Below are 20,839 nucleotides of genomic sequence, written 5' to 3'. Positions count from 1 at the left end.
GTATAATGGTCACATCAATTCACATGTGGCCATTTTTAAACGCGTATTTAGATAGTAAAGGACTCCAGAGGTAAAGAATGAGCAGTCGACAATAAAAATTGAAAAGCGATCACAAAAGTGCCCGTAAATACAATTATACAGGTACCAGCCGTCATACAGCCGACGTCGTTTCCATGCATAAAAAAAACCATGATTACAGAGTACCATCAACAAACATATACAATACAGTCTGTTCTGGACCAAAAGTCTTCGGCTGACTCGAGACCAAGTATACAAGATGCTCGTTTCAAAGGACAAAGCCTTTATCCTATTTTCCCCCACACGATCTTCGGATCGATCTAACATTATCTTCTGGTCCCTGTAGAAACCTTCGCTATCCATTGTTCTTGTCGCAATTGACAATGGCTTTCGGCGTTTCTGCTTACATTTAGATGACAGTCTTCATTGCTTCTCTAATGATAGGCGGCCTCAATTAAGGACGTAAAACTCAAACCATATACTCCTTCACCTCATCACGTAAAGCCTATCTGCATATGTAACTATAGGTTATGACTAATAGTTCAAAAGAGTTGTTGCCTTCAGTCCTGTTGATTTTAACACGACAGTCTCTGCGATCGCTGATACTGTCAAGCCCAGCCAACGCTGCTGGAGATACACGATGCCTTTGCTAAAAGACCCTTTGAAACAAAACCTCGCGCTTAGAAAAAGACATTGACGGACAGCGTCAAAGTATGGATAGTTGGCCTCGTGACTACGCGACCTTTACGCCGAAGATTTGAAATCCGCTATGCCTCCGCTCAGTCTGCCATAGTACAGCCGGCCTACTGCATTCATGTGTCGTATCAAAGAAAAACCTTGTTTAGAAGGTTTCAGTAAAAAACTTTTACATAACCGACGAGCTAACCGTGTAACATGCGTAAACGTGCACGAAATTGTGGAACATTTGAGTATTCCATATATTAGTAGCGATTAAGGCAAAAACAAAAACTCAGCTATGATTGTTATATCTTATAATGTATTCGCAATTTGCGGTTGTTCACAAAAACATATTTAGGATGCAATATGAAACAATTAGAAGCTTTGGTGGTATCTTAGAGAAGCGGTTAAGTTACTACAGTTTGACCAACTTACGTGGCAAGGGGACGCCGAATAGCCCGGGATGCTCCTCGATTAAGCGATTTCGCAGAGATCGTCGACCGACTCCGTTAGCACCCACCAACACTAATGTTTTCCGCTCAAACGGGGGAATTTTTGTCACTTCTTCGTAAAGAGCGAGCTCCGCCTTCTCGAACTCGTCTGCCAGCCGAGTCTCGTAGAATATCGTGCGCTTATGACGGGTCAACTTCGTGCCACACATTGCTGGAATACAATTTAATATAAACGGAAAATCATGAGCAATTTTTCCAAGCAGAACTAAACATCTTAGGTAGCAGTTGGACCACATTTCACGTTTTCCCATTACAAATCATTGACACTGAAGGAATCAGTTTAATAAACGAGTACATTGTAATTCGCGCATCGTCCACTACCATATGCGCTGGCGGAGAGCGAACTGACACAGGGTTAGATTTTCAACTTCCCTCAATTGCACATGTGTACTTATAACATCGAGGGTATGCTTTGGACAAGCGAAACTGACGACCCTATCACTTTTACTCGGCTCCTATCGATCAGGGTAGACCTGGGGGACTGGGCCCAACTGAGCTACCCATTTCCCATAACCTTTTACTCTCAGTTTTTCCTTTCTGCACTACTTCGCGGACTCAAAATGTTGCTTCTCATCTTCCAATATTGACTATCTTATTCGTCCATAATCTGACCCGCTTGCTTTCGCTCCGCTAAAACGAATACGTTTCAAAAATGGACAGAAATGTTAAAAGATAGACCAAGCACAAGCTTTTTTACACGGAACGGAACGACTGAGGTGACATGGTAAGGGGTGACCTGTGCCACTCTAATTTACAATTCAGAATCTCGCAGACAACTCCAGCGCCCACTGCTTGGAGCGGTCCATTGTCGAAGGGGCAAACTCCTCCTAAACCTCATGAAAGAACGCCGTTCCCCGCATTCGCTCCAATTACTTATAGAGCTGCTGAAGCAATGGATCTTCCTGTCTCTCTTGTAGGGTAGCTCTTTGAACAGAGGTTATCTCATACTGCGCTCAGACAGGTTCATTCTGTCTAATCTTTGCTGTTAGCTGGCTCGCCTGATCTCGGAATTGGGACCCTTGCAGAATAGTCATTCGCCACCTTATTGTTCCTCGATTCCGCCTAATATAATTCGACAAGTAGTTCGCGTTTGGCCAATAGGCTTTACTAAATGCTTCGAGAGTAACAGGATATGTCAACGACAGATTTCTTTCCTGCAGCGTTAGGTCGATGAGCGCTAAGGACACGAGACTAGATACGACTATAGCCATTGTGCACTTCTAGCATGGGACTATTCCTCAGTGAAGCCGTATAATCTAACTTGCTTTTAAGTTGAGTACCAATATCGAAGTAATGCAGAAAAGGTGGATCTGCTTTTGCCACGATATGGTATATTATTAAATTAATGTTCTAGGAATAGAACTACATATGATTGTCAACATTATGGCATTGTGTATCGTAAGGCAAGCATATAGTGTACGAGCACAAAGAAAGGGATGGGAAGAACTGTTTATACATGGCATTCATGAAGTTGACTTAGGAAAACAAGTAAACGGGTGATTTCAGCAGGTGTTATCTGCACAAAAGCAATCATTCGTATTTAGCATTTTGGGTCCATATTGAGCCTAGTGTTTTAACATTGCGATGTGATGATTCTAACTCACTAGTCGTAGTTGCGTAGTCAAATTCCGCTGGAACAAAAGCTCTTCGTCGCTCTTCAAGCTCCTGCGATGGAATGAGGCCAGCGTGACCCCACGTGCCGACCCGTCGGGCCTGCCACCAGTTTGGGTCCTCCGTATTCAGGATTTGTAGAATATCTCCCATATTGAATGCTAAGCCGATCTCTTTGCAAGGCAAGAGTGAGTCCTTAGTCGGATCATACGAATACAGTGCCTTCACGAAGCTATTTGTGTGCATCGATTGGTCATTTGGTGAAGGAATTACCTGTGTACGTTATATATAGCAGATTAATAAAAATGGAACCTTTATCCTTACTTCACTGATACGTGATCCATAGAGGAAAATCGAGGGGCACTGACAGAGAGCATTTATCGTGATATCCATATTAAATAGAGGGATCTTATACCAGTCAGTCACTGGGTTTGTTTAAACACTGTCAATGCGCCGCAAACTGAATGAATTGGCATTATGCTACAATTCTATCCACAAACTCTTATAGAAGAGTTGCTTCAGGAGGTCTATTTATTCGAGAAGCTTTCCTTAATAAGAGTTACGTAAGTCTGCAATACTATTTCGGATCCAATATTGCTCGCACTCAGAGTAAGGTAACCTTCCAATACACGTTTGCCAATAATGCACACCTTCCTTGATCCTTAATAACGGGAAGCGTTTATATAAACACCACCATGGTGCCCAAAAAATAATGTTTTTCTTAATAATAAGCAGCGTTTCTGCCTTACATTACCTTGAAAATAATGGTACCCGCTTTCGCTTTTCGCAACATTGTCTGAAGATTCTCAGCTGTCGACACGCGAATATTGTTCATTTCTATAATTTTATCGCCGACCCGGAGCGAGCCCTGTTTTTCTATTGTACCGCCAGCCAAAATACGAGCAACGCGTAGTCGGCCAGATTCGGGGCATACTTCGACGGTTATTCCCTGAAATGGACGGCCATAATCCAATAAAATCATGCACTAAATGAAAAAAAAGTTTGCCCTTTTCTTAAAACGATAATCTTATTCGAAGAAAAGATCAAACAAAACTACTAGCGGTGGTACTTCATCATCCTTAGACAGCATCCTATGCGTCGGTGTCTATGCATGCTGATACATCCATATACAAACAATAGCCGATGCACACCAGTTCAATAATAACAGCTCCCCGTCATACTCGAGCTCTAGTTGGAAGCCAAAAATATAATAGAGGCCCAGAGCAACGAACGTCTAGCTTAATGAGGTCTACTGATGATGTTTTGTCGTCTCACCGATTCGGTTATTTGACGCGTACGTTTTCACACAATGGTTCTCTTGTCTGTTAGTCACTACCCCTTGTATTTCAGCTAATAATATATCATCTTTCGTTAATTCCTCGGAGATTTACACGACTGAAGTCATGAGTATCAGTGCCACATAACTCACTCGTATAGCTGCTTAAACATATTACACATATATATATATATAGATTCATATATATATAGATATATATATACACCAGGTTTGAACCTACATCGCAGATAACGTAAAATGCACCATACAAGCAGGCCCTGAGGTGAAATAGGTTAGGCAAATTCTTGGAAATTTAAAAGTTCTTACTCGGCAAGACGAAGCTCACCTAATCAAGACATTCGTACAATGTAGATATCAGCACGGCGCTATTGAACAGCAAGAACTTTCGGAAGAAGCAAATAAATTTTTTGTTAGAGCATTTGATTGCTACACTTTCTGTCGAGATGCAAATGCATATCATAACGCAGGCCTTTTCGAATAACGAGTATAGAGTCGACTTATAGAAGACAGTCTACTACTTGGTCCACGAAAGCGCGAGGCAATGAGGGTAAAAGTCACTAGGTGCCTGTGCATATACGCAGGACAAAGCTGTCTCTCTTTCAAACAGAAGAAACGGATAAATGAGGGAGAAGGCAAAACGAAAGCGGACGTTCTAATACGGACGAGTCGATCGGCGCTGCTATCGGTCTCGCACATCATTTGCTGCCCTTCACCCCCCTGTCATGCTCTGTACTAATGTTGCACTGCAGAACAGTGTCTGGTAGGGACTGTTGCAGCTTTGGAAATATACCAAAGTAACGATATAAAGGCACGACTTAGTGGCTTTTGACTAAGTAGACCCTGATTCTAGTAGCAAGATCCTAACCGCACAGGCAAGCCGGTATAAGCCTGTCGGCAGAGGCTATTACGTTTTACTTCGTCGACAGCCAAATTCAAAAGGGTCCAGCAGATGCAATACGAGGTGATGCGTTGGGTTCAAAAAGTAGCCGGTCCAGCGAGTTGCTCGATTGGCTGAGAAGAGGCAAAGGGGCACGAACGCCACGCCTACCATCAGTGTACTGTTTTTTTTTTTGTATGTGAAACGATACGAACCCCCCGCGGTTGTGGACGACTCTGGTCCACCTGCGGTGGTAGCTGGATACGAGTGGACTCACGAGCGTCTGAATATATATTATCGGCATGGACATAAGCTCAGAAGTTGACACAAGCGCACGCTAATGATCGTTATAGTTTGAAAATGTATGGATGCGACGAACGGTTGCCGGTCGTAATGCGTATTTCATAAAAGAACGACACGGCGTAAGATGCGCAAAAGAATATACAGGCCTTACGACCGATTTGTGGTGGAGAGCTAACTGACTGCTGGTAGAGGAACAATGGAAGGGCCAGATATGACACCGACGACGAGAAAGGCGGCAAACCAAAAAAAAAATAGAAGACAGAGAAAACACGGTAATGTCAAAGGTCGTAACAGTGTGGACCAATACGACGTAAAAACAACTATAAGCCTTTAGTGAACTTGTTCGGTTGAACACAAAAAAGATCGCGGCAGTTTACAGGACAACGTGGCCACGCTGTTCGACACACGCCGAGATAACATTTAACACACGCGTATTACTGAGATACTTTTGCTGAGGGCTAAGTATCCAAAAAAACTGACTTGCGGTATAGAGTAAGTGTTTTCTGTCAAGGTTATGGCATGTATCACAGTTTTATATGTCCTTATATAATTGTTATATATAGCTAGGCCGTTGGTCAGAGACTGACAATACCGGCCAGCGGCTAGAACTATTATACCATAACCGTTGGTTCGTTTTTTATAGCCTGTTTATCGTTTACATGCTTGAGCGTAATACATCGCGACTAAGCATGCTGCGTCTACGCAGCAGTCGCATGTCTATTGTGCGGCTACGGCTTTCACAACTCCCTGTGCCAATGGTGTAGCGTCCTTGTTGCAACAGCTCCCTGTTGACCACCTAGATGCCGTTACCGTAGTCCTACAACAGTTCTGGAATCCATGTACTTCCGTTCATTGTCGTAGTATGTGTCCGACACACATTTTGTAGGTCTAGCATGTCTGATCTCCCTTGTCGATTTAGCCTCCTTCCGTAGATAATAGTACTTGGGGCCAAGCCCTTCTGCCGTCCCTTACTTCAGAGCTGGCGACCATGTAGACTGCGACCTGGTGCCACTATCCGTTCTAACAGTTTCCCGAAGGGTGGCCTGTTTTTTGCAGTGATCTGACCAGTGTCCCCGCGGGTGGCCTGCCTCTTTTGGAGATATGGCCTCCAACCAGCCTGCCTCTTGCGGCAATCTGACCAGGGGCTCCCGCTGTTTCCGGAGTGGTCTTAAGACGGCTAGCCGGTTTCCAATCTACTGATTTGGTCACTTCCACAAGTTTAGTTGGGCCCCTATTACCAACTTGCGAAGAACAAGGCCGTTGGACGAAGACTGACATGACATCGGTGAGCGATTAGTGTTTTGATACTTTAATGACGTCCAAATTATTAGCTGTCTACACTATATATATATATATACACACATATATATGTATATGCAAATATATAGTGTAATAGGGTATACATATAATCTGCCGTCGTAATGATGGAGCCATAACGTATTTAGTTTCGTGCTAGAAGCCAGTCGACTGAAGCAATCCTTGGCGGCAGTAGCGAACTTAAAAAAACTTGAAATAAGAGCATGTATCTGATACATAAACATTTGCTGCCAATTACTATTTATACAAACACTTAAAATGTTTGTCCAACTTATCATTATATTGTAGTGTAAGCGCAACAGACTCACTAGTGGCTCAGTTTCGATCTTCCTGACGCCCACGACCTTGATCGGCTTGTCAGCTAGGGAATCGGCGCTGCTTTCGCGTTCTGATGAAACACTGCTCTCGTGGTTGTCTTGTTCACAGCTTTTACCATAAAACTCTTGCTCGCCCTTTTCCTCTTCGCTGGCGGACTCGTCAGACGCTGCTTCTTGCTCAGCCCGTGGTCCTTTACCTTTGCTAACGGTCTGACTATTGGTAGCAGTGGCTTTTGGTTGTTGATGGGTGTCTCCGAGGACAGAGACGTTGGAGACGACGCTCCTCTGCGTGCTCAACACCTGTAGCCCTAAACGCTCCTGTTGCCTTCGGAGCGTCATAAGTGCCACTTGGTCGTGAGCGTCCAATAGCTTGTCAACGTGCGGAGAGCTGAGAATTGAAGCAAGCTCTTGTGCGTCCTAGGCAAAAACAACATGTGCAAAACATGACGGGAATTAATTAAGTAGGTTTATGAATGGGAGGCACACATGTACATGATATATTCATTATTATCTAAGGGAAAGATTAATATAAGCACATTATATGTATGGCATATGTACAATTCAGTGTTTTGGTAATTTTTTTGGTAATTTCGTTATATGACAAGGAAATCATTAAAAAAAAGTTGTATAATTTACATATAAAGTGATATCATCCTATACTACTATGTAATACATTATAAATTTATGCCAGGTATGAGGAGTGGCCTAGGTAATTAGCACCGCCCCTGTGAATATATAATCGAATTACCACCACGTGGAGCGCTAAAGTTCCTGCGCTTTTGTACTTACCAAGGTCAGAATAAATTTATTAGTCTAGGTAGGACCAGTAATCGCCACCAAAAACTGCATGGCTGCAAAGTAACCTAGCAGACCTTTTCATTCGGTAGGACAGAAGGTGATACGGCCACAGGGTCTAAGCATGCAGAGTGTGTGTATGCTTTTATGTCTGTGTCAACCATGTACTCTTTTTAACAAGTATATACCCAATGAGACGTGTAAACTATCAGCATTTGTTGAATTTCGTATGTCGTTGTGCGTATCATCGATCAGTACTTTGTTCAGTTTCAAAATCTGCTTAACAACAGTGCTCATGCATAACTTGGGGTAGGCGTAGAAGAGGAGAGAACCATTTGTTAATGAGGTTTATGTAGTCGATGATGCACGTCGTTGACTTTTCTTTTCATTAACAAGTAATATTTCATTATGATTTGAATCTATGATTTGAATTAGTTTAGCAGAAGAGCTAAACGTTAGTATGCTGTCTGCTAAATTCAATTACTCTTCTCATTCCGACTCAGCTAGGGTTTACAGCTTCACGGTTTAAACGGAAGTGCATCAATAGACAGTGAGATACACCATCGTTTATATAGGTTAAATGAAGTACGTTCAAAGAAAGGATAGTATGTCATTTGTCACTATGCCGTATTAAGCAGTTAGTACCTTAACTTTTTTTTACGGTTTTTAGATATTTATGAAATAATTTACCTAGCAGACGGGCATAGATAGACCAATTTGACTGTGTATGCACTACCATACGATACATCGTCTCATCTTTTTTTATGTCGTTGACGTTCTACCTACGCCGTTTGCATATCCTGCAGCCGGGTGCCGCCTCTCGCGATCGAGTCACAGTTACTTGAATGAAAGAGCTACCAAATGAAAACCGTTGGCATATGCATGATGGGCGCGTTACCTCCGTTTGTTCGTGAGAACCCTAGCAGGATATTCAGGAACGTCATAAAATTCGGGGAGATTTTTCAGAAAGAAATTGCTCAAAAAGCGCTCACTAAAGCATGTCCATGTCCCTACTTCTAAACTAAGCTACGGACCAAGAGGCACAGCATCAGTGGCGCTATGTAGTATTGAGCTCCAAAAAGCTATAAAGAGAAACAAATTGCCATTTTGATGTCCCTAGTATTCTGTCTCACCGTGTTTTTCATTGGCTCTCGATCTTGTCAAATCCTCACAAATCACCCTCACCCCACAAGCTAACTGATGGCTGATGCTGTGGCTGCCGGTACACCCACTGCCGTCATTACCGCCATTGTACCCGCCGTCGAAAGCTGATGCTAGCATGACTCCACCCGATAGGAACCGAGTTTAGGCACCGGAAAACATCAAGAAACCCAAAATAGCAGAGCATTAGGCTTACTCAAGCTGCCTCTGTGGCCATATGCTTTCCACAAAACTATCATAAGGGCTTCAACCAGAGATAACCATGTGGCACAAGCGAGAGGGGGATGAAAGGGCGAGAAGTAATCATAGCAGAAAAGTGAGGTTTAACTTCGGGGAACTGATTGCTTGATGCGGCAGTGACGACGCGGGTGTCGCCACTCGTAGGGAAGACTAGAGAAGCTGGAGGTTGCTCGAAAGACGGAAACCTAGGGTTAAATGAGGGATCAAAGGGTAGAGCAAGAGGTTAGAATCGAGGTTTGGGTGCTTTTGGCTAAGCCAGAGCTGCCGGTTAGTGTTTACCTTTCGATAAAAGATGAAGAAGCAGGGTCAAATGGAACAGAGGTATTATATAATGAAGTGCCGCACGACAGAATTTACCCACCGGAAAGCTGGATAAGCGGTGGTCGTGTCGTAGACAGCGTCGGCTTCTGGTCCAATCGACCGGAACGAATATAACGAGTGCGGCGTAGATGACAATGGAGCCGGTTCGTGGCGCCAACGAAGCAGAACGTAACAACAGGCTATAGAGGGAAATCTCAAGTGCCGTTATGAAATGCTATTGGGTTATGCGCGCCTCATTATAAACTTGCATATTGTTTAATAGAACTTGCCTTGTTATATCTGTTGGAGCGACACTGCCTCGCGACGTCGCGAGCAATGTCGACCGTCTTTAGGTGCGCCGTGGTTGTATGGGTCGGGTTCGTAGATGAAGAATACCTGACCTCCCGAGACGGATCCTTACATACAGATCGATCAGACAAGTAACCGAAATTTGACTACGATTATTATTGCTTAAAAGTGTCCTTTATGTTAAAAAACAAAAAAAAAAAGAAACAAAATAGCTACAGAGTTTGAGAATCGCCATTCATCTGGTTAAATCATTGCTTTAAGCAATACAACGGTGTACAGCATTTGTTGATTGAAATGTACTGCTTTTTCCAAAGCGGTGGTGAGAAGTGGCAATACTGTTTTTACGTCCAGTTATGTGTTTAACCTCTGTGCGTTCTTCTTGTGTTACGAACCCCTTCTGCCAACTATTCGTAGCGTTGGTCGACCGTCGCTAGTAGATATGAAGTCTGCGTGTCCGCTAACTAATTGACTCAATTTGACTCGTTGACTACAGGCCTATATGTTTATTTACTTACACATCATATATAAAATAGCTATAAATCAAGTTGTGATTGTCCAGAAATAGGTACACGTATTGTGCTAATTTACTCAGCAAATTATTAATAAAGTTCAAGTTGTCCAGGGCTTGCAAAGCTGGGTACAGGACGAACCAATATAGACAGCATTGCTTTCTGTTATTATTATTTAATTAGTGACAGTAATTAGAAGCAGGTAAGAAGAACTTTGCAACCCCTCGACTAATGATTACCCCCCGGTAAAAGCTAATAAAAACGTACATCAGACAATGGATAGGTAACTAGGAAGGGAATGATATGACTGTTTGTGCGCCTTACAAATATTTGATATTTAAACGTACGTAGTTTGTGTATTTTTGTTTCATTTAGCCAGCAAGTCGACTGAGGTGAATTGGAAGATGTACCTTACAACGATGGTCAACTAACTTTACGAGGAATAGGCACAAGGCGCAAATACCACGAAACGCCCAGAGGCATTCAGCAATTGAATATTCATGACTGGACCTATAAACGTTTCTGTCCACCGTTTTGGAAAAAGCAAATGCTGTGCAAGGTCTCGCGCGCTGTCAGTCTAATTTATTGACGACGGAAATGCTTTTTTAACACTTCCTATCTGAACAACCTCTCCCTCACCCCTCAGAATTACCTCTTGTAAATCCAGGATGGAGAATTTGCCCCCCACTAAAAATATAAGCTGGCTGAGTCTTGTTCAGTTATTATTAATCTTGAGCTTTTCCAACAGGCCTATGAGACACGTGGCCTTTAACCTTAGTGATAACCTTTTTTAATGATAATAATAATTTCCTTAAATTCTCTAGTTGCTTGTTTTGCCCAGTTCGTTATCCTCTTTATTATCAGTTCCTAGTAGTAATTTTTTGTTAGAAATAATATAATGTTAAGTAACGCCTAATAGTAATAAATCGGCGTAACAGCGTGCAGAAGGTACAGCAGAAGAAGTTTCTTTTCCCTTTCGGTACGTCGGATGATAAACAAGCGCGCAGTACGAGTGGAACTCTACCTGTGCAGTCGATGCTGGTTCTGCGTCTTCTGTTAATGACAGTATTGGCTTCGATACTGCTGCTGCTACGGTCGCAGTTCTGACCGCGGGGTTCGTCTCGGGAAAGTCTGAATGAATTGCAACGACCCTTTTTACGATGACGACATCACTGCCAGTTTTATCAGTCTCAACCTCGACGAGATCATGGCAGGCGGGATTATCATGACCCTCCGAATAGCCAGCTGCAAAAAAATAGATGAAACCAATCCAAGAATTTAGACGATAAGTGAAGCGTGCAATTTAACATAACGCACGCCCGATTAACGTCACTGAAAGATGTCAAAGAAAACCATCGGGAATTGCTACGGGAAAAAGTTTATAAAAATATCTTTCAGAAATATTATGCGATACGTTTCCTAGTCGATTTTGAAACAGTCGCATTTGTGAAGTAGCTTTTGTTTGTGATCGACAAAATCATGCCAACGATTAAAAAGTTATAGCCACAAAATGTATCTGAAATTTCCATTATCCCCAAAGGTATACGTTTGTAGGGGCAAAGTTGCTTCAGGAAACCTCGTTATGTCGCGTCACCTTTTACTCCCATTCGGCCTCCTCCATAAATTTGCGACACAAGAGCTAGAACTTAGCGTGCCCCGGACTTGTCGAGGATCTAGCGACCGGACCAACCCCCTGCCAAAACAAGTTATCCATGACTCTTTTCACTATTGCTACGCATCTATCCGTGCCGTCAAACAAAATAGACGGTCCGTATTTTCTATGCTCGTTGACACATATCCCGAACGCCACCTCTCTACTTTGCCGTTTTGTGTCGAAAGCGTCTGTGGCCAGCCCGAGTTAGCCGTGTTCCTTCAAAATATGTGTCGACCATTTGCACTAGACGTTCAAATGCATTGTCTCCTATCTGTGCTAATGTATCAATAATGACATCACACCGATTCCGCTTGCCTTCGAGGCAACCAGCCATCACTATTTGCCGTTTATATTTTTTTCTTTCACCGTTACTTCAGTAAACGTCTTTTCTTTCTTCCATGCCGGCAGACTCTCGGGTGTACTTTCGCTTTGCTTCCAGTCAGAAGGGTCCACTGAAGCGAACCTTCATTTCACTGCGGCCGTACGCAGTAAAGGCCAAATGCCGAGGCAAGTTCTCAACGTCGACCGCCAGCACCCGAACAGCACGCGATGCTGCGTCCTCTGCTGCGGCTGCCTAACAGACGTTACATGCCAACCAAAGGCTATCCACTTGCCAAACTGATCGATGCGCTAGCAACGATGCTCTTCATTGTACCGTTAGGTAACTGAAAAAGCAGCGACGGGAGCAGCGTCTCTTTTCTTATATATGGTTCTTCTACATATTTTCTTTCTTTCTATATATGGTTGCTTGTTCACTTTTTGAGATCTCCGTTCATTTCTCTTCCATCAGACTTTCGGCCTGGGGCTGGCACCGCTCTCTTTTTGGGGCTTTCAGTGTCAACGATCGCCGTCCATTACCCGGAAGCGAACGGTGGCTACTAGTAGTGGCGTCGTCATGAACATAAACCTGGGACTGGGTAAACAGCCACCTTATTGGGCATATATGGACGTTGACGCAAAAGGGGAACGGCTCCAGGGCGTTGGAAGGGAAAGAGAGGGCCACAAAACAAAGGATATTCCTACTTACAGTCCGAAAAAGTATGTCGAGCCAAATATAGCTATCGTTTACTAAAGGAATATAGATACATTTGCACTGTATAACCAGCAATATGTTGACGTTATGCCCTCTGCTCATGGTACTATGGCCAATATTATTGTCATCACAATTATGAACCACTAGAGGATAGTGCATTACATATAGCACATGCATACGTAATAGCTAGACTATGTTGGAAAAGCTAAAACCTTATGTTTTGCTCAAAACGTAGAAAATCAGTCGAATATTTTTTTGTTCCAATATGTACCAATAGTATCAAATAAATATAAATAAGTAACCCACTATCCGGTGAGCTCTTCAACTATATTCCACAACAATTCTTCCACACATATTCACCAGGTTGAAAGTTAGCATATACTAAAACCTCAAGCGTAATCTCTGAAGAATGTACGTCCCGTGAGTGCACTGCTTACACGCATCAACGGACGTTGGCCACATCGCAACATCAGGCAGTACAATCACAGCGGCAAAAGCAGCTGTCCAACTGCCTAGCCCCAAGCAATTTCTAGCCGCTCGCTTTTTTACGACACGAAAGTCATGCTTAGTGCTGACTTTGTGACAGTAGATATCTTCCTTGACCTCCTACCAAGGCCACTGCTGTCTTTTGTCCTTTTGCTGTTCCGTGTTATCATAGTGCGGGGGTGCTGCCGCTATTCTGGGATAGGAGAATCTAACGCACTAAACGGATGGACGCAGGCTGAAGCTTCGGGAGGCCGTAACGCGGGGCTACATACGACGGTGGAGTTACATCTTACAGCAGCAGGAAGCCGCTGACGTAAGCCTTCCTTTTTTTCTTAGTTTGAATAAACAAAGGGAGTGGAGGGGGAGTCGTTGCCGAGAAAAGGCGGACGAGGGCCGCCGGGGGACAAAACAAAACAAGGCAAAAGATCGAGCAAGACTATGCGACAGCGAGACAACATCTGGTAAACATAAAGGAGAAGATGTGAAGAAAAAGGGCCTTGTTTTTCTTCGCACTCGTTGAAGAGAGAAAATAAGGAGGGTGGATTATGATACCTACCTTAATCGTGCCTTCTCCAGTGAAGCCTACACGGGATGCATGAGCTTAGTTGAAAACGCACTGGCTTAATTCCTTTTGCATGCATACGTTATCTGAATACATCGATACTAAGCCAAGCGGATAAACCGTGAGTAAACTAAGCGGTGCTGACGTGGTGCTGGAATCACGCCCGGTACCTTATGGGTACCAGCTCGGTGTTTGTTCCTCCATTTTTTTTTGTATTAACACGGACATCACATTCATACATAAGAGCTCAGAGTACTATGGCCCATCTCCAACGACGGTAATGGGAAGAGGAACTGCGCGAACGGAAGATTTGGGCTTGGGGAATAATCACAGCTGCAACAGCATCCACAGATTAATTTCCGTAAATACTGTCACCATCCTTGACAGATATCTGTATAATTGCATATTTTGTATTATATATATATATATTATACACTATTCGTTTTGTAGGGCTCAGTCTGAAGCTATCGATAGCGCCGGTTAAGCATTGACTGAGATTTTGTGCATCCACAAAATAGCAAAGTTCCATATGTCGAACGGCGTGAACCGTGCATATGATTGTGGCTACAGCCAGCGTTTAAGTTTTTTGTTTACGTTAACGTTAAGAGGTCTCCCATTTCGGCCTGTACCAGAATAGACTGTTGGATGGTAAATAATACGTCAACCCAGACCCAGCAAAAAATATCAACCTTCGGCAAAGCTAACCAGACGAAAGACAAGATAAAACACTTGGTTCATTTTGCAATATTTATTTCCTACGGGATTCGCTAGGGGCTAGGTAGCTATGAAATCAATATTAAGCTTAGTATGTGAGTCGATGTTAGGTTTATCACAAGCCCGTTTGCTCAAGTTTGAACAATTCGGCAAGTTGCAGGAGGCTGTTACAGCATAAATTGAAACTGGAAGACCCTGGTAAGGGAGAATAAACATTAAGTTAAGGTAGAGAGGGTACGGTAATTCGAATAACCTTAGTGAGAGCGAGCGGGAGCTGATGTTAGAAGCAATAAAAATTATATTTACGCAGCTTCTTATGAGAAGCGGCTCATGAAGAAAAAAGCAAATTGCTTAAAAAACGCCGTGAATACAATAGAATTGACTTGGGACGGAGTGAATTCGCCAAAGCATCAGAACGTTTCCAATACTCGAATGTCTAATAACGGAAGTAGATTCCACCGCCTAAAACAAAGACAAATTGTGACCCTTCGAAAGTGAAAGACGGTACACTACATAGACGTGCCATGTTCGTCTGTTTGACTGAGGTCAATGGCTTATAAAAGCTGTAAAAAGCAAACAATCGGAAACTGGAAAAGTGAAGAAAGTATCGAAAGGTTCAGCGCTGCCGCGTATCAAGAAGAGCTAGCACAGGGCTCGCGGAAATTTATCGGCATGCGTCCTTTTCTGTTCCCAATGCTCAATGTTCACGCCTCATTCCTCGTGACAAAAGAATAATAAGCTCTATAAAGAGGATGATTTTTAATTGGAAAAATGCTACGCTTGCATCACCCAGGATAGCTACGCACTTTGTGTTTTGTTGAAAGCTTTCTAACATACGATGCCAGCGAAAGCATCGGAAATGGCTCAGAGAGCAGCTTTTGAGGAAATGAACTGCTGTAGCTATCTTCTCTACGTTGTGCTTATTGGACCGACTAGTCACCTATGAAAAGCGATGCAAGGCTCGTTCTCATATCCCCTTGTCTCTCTTTGCTCATTGTCTGGGAGTGATGTCCGGCGCCGATGGCGAAATCATTCTAATACACTGCGAACTGAAGGAAGGACACGGGAAAACTCGTGGGCATGCATAGAACACGAAAAAAACAACTGAAGACAAAGCTTGACAAATGTGCTGAGATTCAAGCAAACAAGCAGAAAGCCTCGTTCACGTAAGTTAGGACGACATACTGTGGTGGCAGGGAGTGTATAAAACTCTTGTGGCAGAGGCATCGATTTTCTCATGATATGGCATGTTATACTACTTGCTAGGTTCCGTTCAGTCTCATATCCTAACTATCACGCCGTACTGTTTTCACAACAGTCACGATTCGCCGTTGAGCACTAGTCACAAAGGTTCCAACTAGCATTTTAGTTATAGGATTCTTCGGTGCTTCATGCAGCATCGACCGAAGTGCGCATCCTTAGTGTGAGCCTAGCGAGATCAGGAAAAGGCACCAAGACTACTCGCAGCAATAGTACCAAGCTTTCGTTTGGGCGTTTTTTTTCGGACGACAGCAGGGCTTCGATTTTAATGGCGGTAGGCGCGACGACGACGACGTCTGCGAACCTGCAAACTTATAGCCCCGAAAAGAGCAGTCAAAATGGTCCAGCAGGAACGGCAACATAAGCTGCAGAATTGCGAGTACGAAAGGCGAAGTAGAAGCGATCTCAAAAAGTGCAGTCGGCCGTGATAATTACCGTCCTATCCTCAGTGATGATACCGCCGGTCTAGGCCAGCCTCTTCGCCTGGCCCCATTACGCGTCGACCGCCCCATCAATGAGGACCTCCCTTCCCTTGTTAGCCTCTAACCTCTGTAACCCCCAGCTTCTTTCGTTCTCCAGCTTCTCTGGCATTCGTCCTTCCTTTCCGAGATTGTCTTGTGCAGACCACACAGATGGCTCCATTTTCTCTTCGTTCCTATCGCTTGGTAAACTTCTCGCTAGCTGTCTCTCTCTGGCCAAATATCGACCTAACCTAGCCTGGACTCAGTCCCCTTTCCTTCAGATTCAGCTTCGACGACTTACTCACCCAAAAGATAAAAAATATCAGGCTCCAAAACCAGCCGAAGCACGCTCCGTCCTCCGCTGTCAATGTGGGTTAAGACCCCACGTTAAAGCGTGCCACGCGAAGTTATAAGTATACGAAGCATTAGCTTAAGATCTGAGTAACGGAAACTAAATAACAGCAACAAACCAACGAAGAATGTGTCTCCTTCTACCGCTGTTTTCCGCAGTCGGTCCGTTCATTACAGTAGTTTTCGGTCGGGATTAACCTGCTTCGATTGTGGCCAGGCTGCGTTGCTTTTGCCGCAGGCCTAGACCGAATTGTGTCCCCTGTACAAGTGAGGGACCATCGTGCGCCATTGACTTCGTGTTTAACTGCCACTTTCGTTGTACTGTTGCTCAATGTGACCAATCCGATAACGATAGAATCAAAGCCCTTTAACCCCTTCAATCTCTTTCTGTGCTCGGCATCGGTCTCTGTCTGTTGTCTTTTTCTGTTTTCTCCATGTTCTTTAGCAGACGCACACGTACAACTCCTATACAGTAACAAATTTTCAGAGACTGAAACGTAAGAAATCAACACCACCATTGACGCCAGCATGTAATGACAACGCATTAAGTGGACCGCCGTGGCTGAAGACTTTTGAGATCTAACAGATAAAACAACAGTACTTCCTCATTTTGATTCCTATGCTGTTTACCCCTGTGCTCCTTGGATGGGTCTCCTATTTGCTCATTGTTTCGTGAATTAAGGGACACCGTACGGCCTTCACAATCGTACCCCGTTTTTATGGCTATTGCCATTTTCATGGCTGACGAACGGGTGAAATTAGCGCATTAGATAGTACGTGCTGCGTTATCAACAGAAAGCAACGTAGAGAATGTTAAGAAATAGGAAAAGGAAGACGAAGTAGCCGCTACAAACGGTACAGCGGGCGAACACGGTCGATCAGCCGGAGGCGAACTAATTATATGTTTCTACATTTAACGTTTAACCTTGGTTGTAAAGGGGGTAGCGCATCAACCCGACGTAATGCGCTTACACGTAGACGACAAAGACTTTCAACAAAGACGACAAAGGAACTTAAAGTTCTACAAAGTGTCGCCACGGCTATACCATTCCTGCATCAGACTTGCTACGAATTGTAATGCTACAATTATAAGCTGTCGTGTACTTTCAGAGACACTCGGATCACTACTCTCTAAGAATGGCCTTCAGTTTTTTAGTCGGCCAAATGGTATTCTAAGTGCACTTCTCGGCATAGTCAAGACTGCGTTTGTTCAATATGCAAGTGCGACCCTCAGTTAAAAAATGTCGGCAGTTAGCCAATTATTCTTTTTCTAAATCGGCATGGCCTACTTTTAAATTATAACTTTAATTTTAAGCACAGCAATCAGGAAGTTCCATGTTTGTTTGTTTATTTATATTTATCTTCATTTATGTGTTAGTCCTGTACCTGGGTTACCAGCTTTCCCTAGGCAACTTCACGACTGTCAAAGATGCGTCCGAAGGACGCTACGTTGCTGCTCATCGCTGGCCACTATACTACGTACTTGAAACAGATCGATGCACAGATTGCTGCTTGGGAAGGGTTGGATTGCGAATAATAAAATTCAGTAGATTCACGTGAAGTTATAGTAGTGTAATTACATTAGATAAACTATACTTTTAAGCTAACCCCTAACTTTCGAATCCTTGCTTTACGCAACTCATATAGCTTCGAAATGCATGGCAGCTTTTTTTTCCTCACCAGAGTCGGCTTAAACCAAAGCTCTAATTTGAGGTTACGCTCGACGGACCGCTGGCTTTAGTTACATTGACCTCGTTGCTAATAGAACGCAGGTCGGTACCGGCCAGAAAGCAAGGCAAAAGAGCGAGTGTTTTCGTTCGCGTCCAGCATCTAATGCCCGCCCGGTTGCCTGACTGCTCCTGCCAACAGTGAGTTGCTGGCAATTGCGCTAAAAGCTCCACATTTTCCCAACGTCTCACAGTGCCCGCCAGCGCCCAACTTACAGCTATGCGACGCTGTCACCGCGAACCCACTGGGCAGGCTCAGTGTGTCTGCAAGCCCAGTCAGGCTAAAGGTGCTCCTTAGAAGGCTTTGTTCAGGCCACTTGCCCTTGGTGATGTCGGACGAAACCGCCTCTTCCTCATTGCGCTGAGAAGTAACGTCAGACGACGCCCCCTGACCTGAAGAGTGCGGCATCCTTCTTTCCGATTCATGTCTGTGGGTCGACGGTTGTGTAAGGTTGGAATAGACGCAATGGACGATATACCCTGCGTTACTTTGCTGCGGTTTTCGTGTGCTCCAAACCCCCGGTGATCAGGTAAAAAAAGCTCAAGTCTAGCTAATTGCTATAAATCACAGCTAATGCAGTTTTCAAAACGGGTGCTGACGTTGACGCTATCGACGCAAAGAAGCAGGGGGTAAAAAGGTAGACGCCAAGGGAGGGTATGAAAGGCCGAAAACTAGGCCATTAAAACAGCACGGAACAAAGACAAGACAAGCTAGTTGAGACGAGAATAAAACTAAGTATCAAACTTAAAGTTTGATCTTCCGCGCATCAAGAATTCGCCTAACGATTTCTTAGTGAACTTATTTTTCCTCCCGTCGTGCAAGGTGCACGACGGTCATCCTTAATAGACAACTGCGCATTGTTTCGCAGCACCAATAGTTGTTAAGCAACAGCCTTGCAGTTACGTTACAGCAGTTACGTTTATAAGGCCGTTGCTAAGCTATGAAGTGCAATAGGTGTGAGCACTTCTTTTACGGCAAATATCGCCTAGCTCCTTGTGCAAAATTTGGTTCAATTTTCTCTATCCATTTCCACACTAGCCTACCCCAGAGGTCACGGTCGTCTCATGATGCCACCTTTATGTATGGTAGAAAATGCGTGAAGCTCTTACAGGATACAGATCAATTACATAGGGGACAGACAATCATGTCAACGATGACTCGTCCGTCCTCCCTTGGTTGCTCTCTTGCCCTATGTTGGATATGCAAATGTAAAAAAAAAACTTCTAGCAAGCTAATCTATTTTATTTTCTTCACTGCTTTGTCTTTGGTGAACCGAAACCACACAATAAGGCGACTAGACTTACGCTAGAATTATGGGAATTTCAATTATAGCCACAATAGGCCGCACGCATAAAGGTTGTCCTGCACTTTTGTTGACCAGCAATAATATTAGACGAACCGACTCAGCCTTCTTGTATTTTCTCCTATTAATCGAAATCTATGCTACGTTTTATTCGTATGTTTTTTCAGGTGACAATTGCGCGTTGTCCAAGCTTCCATTTTTTAAAACTTCGTCCAGACTATTGCTTGCAGCATCACTGTTTGTGGAAATAGAAGAGGAAACTGCTGCCCTTTCGGCTAACGAAAAGTATTAAGTCATCAAAAAGGACTCTCAATAAAAGCGAGTCGTACTATAATACACGTTTAATACGCATCACCCCATGACCGGCATAGAGTTACTGGCAAAATTTATAGTTTAAAGAGTTGCCTACTGGGGTACCGGTGGAAGCATCGACGGTGCGGATGTATTTATCAAACGCTCTGCGATGGTCATGTTTTCATCTAAAAGATCATTTGGCATCTCCTGACTGATCTTGGATATCGTGTCGTCTTGATCATCCAGTTCTTTGCCCATTGCGAGAGCTGCAATCCGAAGATGTTCCAGATGACGCGCTAAAACTTCGCTTTGATCTTGTAACGCCTGCGCAGTGAATAGTGCATATCTAAATATAACATTCAATGATTTTTGCATATATATATATATAGAGAGAGAGAGAGAGAGAGAGAGAGAGAGAGAGAGGGAGGGGCGGGAGAGCGGGAAAGTTTGCCGAAACATTTGTCCGTTGTCATGTGCGTGCGCATGGGCTGTTAAGTACAAACCAATACGGCGAAAAAAAACTCATATGCTTATTAAATAAAAATAAATAAATAAAAGGGTATTAAATCCCCACTGAGCCACGAGCAGTGATTCCTTCCGAGAGGTATTGCTGCTAAGAATATTATGAACGAACATATCAATCTTTACACATTTGTTTTGCTACTGACTAAATTGCTACGTTTCATACATCCGAAGTACGCGTCCGCTAGTTCCAGTGTACACTCCAGGCTAGATTAATAACGGGGAGC

The 20,839-nt window shown here is 43.7% G+C and overlaps 2 protein-coding genes across 9 annotated transcripts in view; both read right to left on the bottom strand.

The window, feature by feature from the left end:
- Positions 1-20,839, bottom strand: part of vari (MAGUK p55 subfamily member vari) — a 66,804-nt gene that overhangs the window by 9,681 nt on the left and 36,284 nt on the right. For 4 of the 6 annotated variants that reach the window (XM_086989411.1, XM_086989412.1, XM_086989413.1 and 1 more), the window contains exons 3-10: positions 11,269-11,489; positions 9,717-9,842; positions 9,488-9,626; positions 8,911-8,999; positions 6,922-7,347; positions 3,574-3,768; positions 2,813-3,092; positions 1,132-1,359 (exon numbers count right to left, since the gene is read on the bottom strand). In XM_086989411.1, coding sequence (XP_086845537.1) covers positions 1,132-1,359; positions 2,813-3,092; positions 3,574-3,768; positions 6,922-7,347; positions 8,911-8,999; positions 9,488-9,626; positions 9,717-9,842; positions 11,269-11,489 — 1,704 coding nt within the window. The remainder of the gene's footprint in view (positions 1-1,131; positions 1,360-2,812; positions 3,093-3,573; positions 3,769-6,921; positions 7,348-8,910; positions 9,000-9,487; positions 9,627-9,716; positions 9,843-11,268; positions 11,490-20,839) is intronic. The other 2 variants (XM_086989414.1, XM_022806602.2) reach the window with 2 other exon arrangements.
- The window catches only part of LOC111250819 (uncharacterized), a 24,653-nt gene continuing 15,327 nt past the window's right edge, over positions 11,514-20,839 (bottom strand). For 2 of the 3 annotated variants that reach the window (XM_086989416.1, XM_086989417.1), the window contains one exon: positions 11,514-20,414. In XM_086989416.1, the coding sequence (XP_086845542.1) occupies positions 20,202-20,414 (213 nt within the window). In that variant the 3' untranslated portion in view covers positions 11,514-20,201. The remainder of the gene's footprint in view (positions 20,415-20,839) is intronic. The other variant, XM_022806609.2, reaches the window with a different exon arrangement.

The sequence above is a fragment of the Varroa destructor genome, unplaced genomic scaffold, assembly GCF_002443255.2.
Source record: "Varroa destructor unplaced genomic scaffold, Vdes_3.0 BEIS01000005.1, whole genome shotgun sequence".
NCBI lineage: Eukaryota > Metazoa > Arthropoda > Arachnida > Mesostigmata > Varroidae > Varroa > Varroa destructor.
This window is presented reverse-complemented; position numbering and strand designations above follow the sequence as displayed.